This window comes from Amaranthus tricolor, chromosome 16, assembly GCF_026212465.1.
Source record: "Amaranthus tricolor cultivar Red isolate AtriRed21 chromosome 16, ASM2621246v1, whole genome shotgun sequence".
Classification (NCBI taxonomy): Eukaryota; Viridiplantae; Streptophyta; class Magnoliopsida; order Caryophyllales; family Amaranthaceae; genus Amaranthus; species Amaranthus tricolor.
Genome location: NC_080062.1, coordinates 3,272,796 through 3,278,722, shown reverse-complemented (window position 1 = coordinate 3,278,722; position 5,927 = coordinate 3,272,796). Strand labels below are relative to the sequence as shown.

General features: G+C 28.6%; 1 protein-coding gene across 1 annotated transcript; it reads right to left on the bottom strand.

The window, feature by feature from the left end:
• Window positions 1–1,972: 1,972 nt before the first annotated feature.
• On the bottom strand, window positions 1,973–3,914 carry LOC130802428 (LOB domain-containing protein 33-like). The gene is made up of 2 exons (XM_057666449.1): window positions 3,636–3,914; window positions 1,973–2,383 (listed from the first exon to the last, which is right to left on the bottom strand). Exons 1-2 carry the CDS (start codon window positions 3,912–3,914, stop codon window positions 1,973–1,975), a joined length of 690 nt encoding a protein of 229 aa, XP_057522432.1.
• Between the last annotated feature and the right edge of the window lie 2,013 nt (window positions 3,915–5,927).

The following is a 5,927-nucleotide window of genomic DNA, read 5'->3' as shown; positions in this document are numbered from 1 at the left end:
AAATCACAAATGACGACTTCTTGAAATCTGAAAAAATAGATTAATTTATTAGGGTTATAATTGATTATATTACACTTTATTTTCCTATATTAGGTTAAAATTTTATCACATTAATTCTTTATATGTAAATAAGAATCTTAGTAAGAAATATTTATATACTTTTCTTAAATAAGCGAATATTATTTTGTATGTTTATATGAATGGTAGTTAAGTTTATACTATTTATCGTTAATGTATTTAATTGATAATTATAAGAAAAATAATTAAACAATATTTTATAATTATACATGACTATGTTTCTTAATTAAGAGTAACTTGTGATTTAAAAATAAAATATAATTTATAAATAATTAATAGATAATACTCTAAAAGCAAATAAGACAATTTCAATAAAACAAAACTAAAATGTAAGTCCATAGTTTTCAAAACTAGTGAAGAGTCTTGTACAAAAATTAGAGGGAAGGTCCGACACTTAAAAAAAATTGTTAGATTTACTTGGGTCCATAATGACAACTTGGATTAGTTGTGAATCTAGAGATGGTAAATAGGTTGTCGTGATTGATGTGGGTTAAGATTATTTATCCATTAAATTTTGAATTTGAGTTGATTCTATCTCGAATTATTTTTATTTGAATGTATCATCTTTTATTTTATAGCAATACAATATTATTTAGAAAAAATTGTTGAAAATAATTCAATTTTTTATAAATTCGTTGCAAATAATTCAATATTTATTTATATGACAGGATCACCATTCAATTATTATTTTTTCCATTTTTCTAGATATATTTCTAATGATACTAAATGTTGTTGGGAAACTCATTTTGAATTAGTGTTCTTTCCAAATTCATACCTACCAAGGAAATTACTTCCACCAAATTCTATCATTATGCATGTTTAACCAGAAAAAAAAAAAAATTTCACAAATTACCCAATTGCTGCTCAATTAATAAAGTGACATCTTTCTTTGAATTTATTTTTCTAGAGTATTAGTCTGATTGTGCATTTGAAACCATCAATTATCAAGTACTTATTCCTTATATACTTATAAAATTTCCATCATACAATATAAGTATATAACAAAAACAATTGGTTTAAACCCAATTTCTAATCCGATCATTTTGAACCGTTTTCAGTTGTACTTTATTATTTTCGTTACATGTCATCACTTTCAGTTCTACGTCACCATTTTTATCAAAAACCGTTATATATATATATTGTAACACCCCGGCCCCTCGGACCGCTGGTGACTACTCTTGAAGACTGTAAACTAGCCCCACAAATCATACAAATCTTTCCAGCGCACTTTGGCCTCACTCGTGCGCACCCGAGAAAACTTCCCAGGAGGTCACCCATCCTAATATTGCTCCCTACCAAGCACGCTTAACTGTAGAGTTCTTAGCAAATGGGCTCCCTAGAAAAAAAGATGCACCTTCTTGATATGAGTAGTCTATCATTCCTTTTTCAGACTTAACTTGGGGTATTACATATATATATATATATATATATATATATATATATATATATATATATATATATATATATATATATATATATTTGAATCAAAATCAATGATAATATATATTTTCAACAATTCTTGACTTGTAGTGTTGACCAGATTCCGATCAAAACTTGAAACGGGCCTGATCCAGAGCTGATCCTACACAAAAATTGACCCTATTCAAAATTGACCAGATTCTAAGTGTCTCGATATGAAACTCGTCTAATTGACCATTTTGACAGGTCTGGATTATTTACTTACCTATGATCATAGAGTCATAGTCCATAGATCTAATACAAAAGTTGCACAAAAAGAAAGCACCCAAGGAAAAATGACATGCACTAAAAAATACAACTAATACATAGAAGTGGATAGGAAATCTAAGCTAGCATACAACATTCCTCTAATTAACTTAAATAGTAACCCTATAGCATCATGTAACCAGCTAAAAGGGCAGAATATTAATTATAATCAAAAGTAGTAAGTATCTTGATTAAGTACTAATTGTTGTGTAAAACATTCTTGGGACCCACTCCCAGCATCAGGGATACCAAATAGATTTTGTCCTTCCAACTCACTTAAACATAATGTTGGTATGTTCATCATCATATGATTGATGTTAGATGCAGTTTGATCAGATAATTCTGCATGTGTAGGTAGTACTGTTACTGATGATTGTTCTATGATCATCATGTTATTCCAATTATATTGGTCTGGTGCATTATTATTGATGATTTGATCATGATTTGATTGCGATGGTAATGGGTTGTTGTTGTTATGATCATAGGTTATATGAGAATGTGATCCACATGATTCATTTATGATCAGATTATTCATCATGTGATTGCCAAGAACATCTATTTCTTCTTGTAAATTTGCAACCTGCATTGTTTAAGGATAGTTAGTTTGGACTAACATACCAAAAGAATGTATGGGCATGGTGCAAAATGGTAACGGTCACAATTGTAGTAATGGACATAGTAATATGTGTTGGAGACTTAGAGTATATAACATATTTTGGGGCCTCAACCATTAACTTAATTGCTTAAGTTTTTGATTAAGTTGGCTATGATACCTTGTTAAGAAATCAACTCAACTAAACTCCTAAGTTGTATGTTGAGACCCCAAAATATGTTATATACTCGAACAATATGGTAATTGGGGGATGCAGTTATCATATTGCCAAATTTCGAACTAAATTACGAAATATCACTTGAAAGGCCTAAAACATGGTATTTTTACACATTTTATACATGGATAATTTTAATATCGATTTTATAAATTTGAAAATCTTTACAATATGATACAACCTTATTTTTGCACTATGAATATGAGATCATGATCATCCATAACCTTATGAGTTATGATAGTACTCTTATGCATGGGGAAATTATAAAAGTTACTTAACACTACTTTTCAAAGATTTTTCAGAATGTAGCTATGATAGCACTCTTATGCATGGGGAAATTATAAAAGTTACTTAACACTACTTTTTAAAGATTTTTCAGGATGTAGCTATTAAAAAGAAAAAATAATTTATATATATAATAGAGTATGTAACATATATACTTAGTACGTAAAGTATTATAGTGCTACAATTGGCCAAAAAAATTTAACTTAATTAAAAGTTTAAATGATATAATATATACTCCGAAAATCGATCTCAATTGTTGTTTTGGCATGAGAAATATAATTGACATATAAACATGTAATATAAGGTTAATTAAAAAACATATATAAATAATCCTCACTAGCTATTTCAATCATATAATAAATTAAATGTTAAAGTTGCAAGTTCCATCAATTATTTAAAAAATAAAGTTTCCTCGTAATCTAAGTCCTTATTTTCACGGACCTTTAGCCTTCATACTCATAACCACGTACTTCTTAAAACCGTCCATGTAATACATAAATACATATATTTCATATTTAATTACCTACATGGGTGATTTTGGGCATGTGTCATAAATTAAGGGCATTAAATATTAGTCGACAAACCTTTACAATATCATTGACTTAGTCTAATTAATTACTTATTTTAGGTCTTTAAAATTAATGTGTATTTTTGCTCCGTCGGCATATTCCCAAGGTATTATAAAAATCAAAAAAAAGAAGTTGAACAAAGAAAGCAAACCTCTTGTTGAAGAGCATAGATATAAGCAACACAACCATAAACAGGATCTCTCATACGAGCAAGAGCTTCAAAAGAAAGAGTTAAGGCAGCTTCACCTCTAAATTGTTCGGGCAGGTGAAGGAGTAGCCTCGACACATTGCTAGCCCCAAACACTTTATGGACCGCACCAAAATGGGCAACTGCCTCATTATAGCTATAATATGGTGCGAACACACATTCACTTGTACATTTCCTTCTTAGGAATTTGCATGCTCCACATGATGTACTAATTCCTGTCATTTTTAATTACTAGCTATTATAATATGTTAGCCCAAGTTTTAATTTATTGAAATTGGGCAACCAAAGGTTACCTTTTATAGTCATCATACTTCCTCTATCACCTAACACTTTTCCATTTATATAATTTTACAAATTCTCAAATGAAACAGTCTCCGTATGATGATATCATGATCTATTGGACTGGCTCAATGTATATTTAATTTCTTAAAGTAATTACTTATAACTTTAAAGTGATCACTTATAACTATAAAGTGATCATTCATAATTTTAAAATGATCAATTAGAAAAGTAGGCTAAATATATAGATCCATCTAGTGTTGAGTCAGTCTCAAGCAAGACCAGCAGTTTATATTTTGGGTATTTACTAAAATCTTTCCATATTTAATTTTGAATATAAATTTTTACCTGGTGATTTTTAATGATTTTTTTTAAACTTTTTAAGTCGTCCCTATTTATTAATCAAGGTCGATTCTAACCCAAGACAAGATAGATATTTGTCTAAGGCCAAAGCTAAAAAGGGGTCCGATACTCCAACTCAACAATGTTGTCATGTAGGACATAGAACACTGTTTGTAAAATTTTAACTTTATTTTAGCCCAATATCTCAACTCACCATGCATTTTTATTAAGTTGATTCTTTTATCATATAAGAACTATATAGCATGTCTGCATTTGTGATGATAATTACAATATATAGGGTTTGTCTCTTTTACATTGCAAAGCATCCATTAAAAACCAAGAGTCAACCGTGTGTATAGAGGATATTTTTCTTGACTTTGCCTAGGACTCATAAAATATTAGAAACGTTATAAGAAGAAATGGTTCATATAGAAATGGGAAGGATGCAATGGGATGGAGGGAGTATAAGAAGAAAAAATAATTTTTTTTTAATTGCTTTATATAGTAAAATAATCAAGGGATAATTCTTAATTATTTTATAAAAAAATAAATAAAGAGACAATACTTTTTTTATTAAAAGTTATTCTCATTAGGTCTCCTTTATGGGCTACATTTAAATTATTCTTTTGATGGCCACATGCAATTTGAGGATTTTTCTACGCTCAAAACCCTTATGAAATCTAGCACTACTTGCTCAATTTGGTAGGTTTGCTTAGTTAATTGTTTAATTAAACCATTGATATAGAAAGCAACACTAGATTATGCTTAAGTGCCTTAATGGAAGTTGGGTGATCATCATTGTGATTGGCTAAATATAATGGTTATGACAATTGGCATAACTTAATTGTATGATTTATATAATATAACTTCATGAGAATGTTTTTTTTTGTTATTTGGACTTTTTATCCTTTTGGGAATACATGTTATTTTTCTATTTGGTCACTTTGCTGGCTTCTCCTCATATTTGGTAATCATCAACATAACAAATAACTTATCTTGTTTCTTGATAAATAATACAAAATTTATTTTTTATTACCAAAGCTTATTGTTTGAGATAAACATGTCAATATTGGAGACATTGGAATAGATGTGTAGATGCATTACAAATGATCTCTATATATATTTGAAGTCAAATGTACTCCTTTTAAAAAGAGGTTTGGTAAAAATAATTGACCTTTATAAATAGGGAATTGATATGATCTTGACGGCATTTAGAGTATATAACATATTTTAGAAACAAATAAAAGTTCAAACTAATATTTGATGCTTCAAGATATGTTGTAGTTTCATAATATGTTTTATATTAAAATCTTAAAATGAATGATATCCTATCAAATTACCAACTCAAATAAAATCTTAAATCGATAACCTTTTTCATGCATGATTTAAACAATAATAATATTAAAGCCTTAATATAAAAAGACTAAGGTCAGCTACATGAACCAAATTTATAGTTTCAGTGGTTGTCCACATGAATTTTTTTTCTATTTAATTTGATTAATTCTATCATTTGAACCTGTAAACCATAATCCTTCATGTCTTTTTCACTCTTGCCCTTCAGGTGATGTTTCTTGCCCTCTCTTTTATGATATAAGAAAGATAATGGGGTGTTTT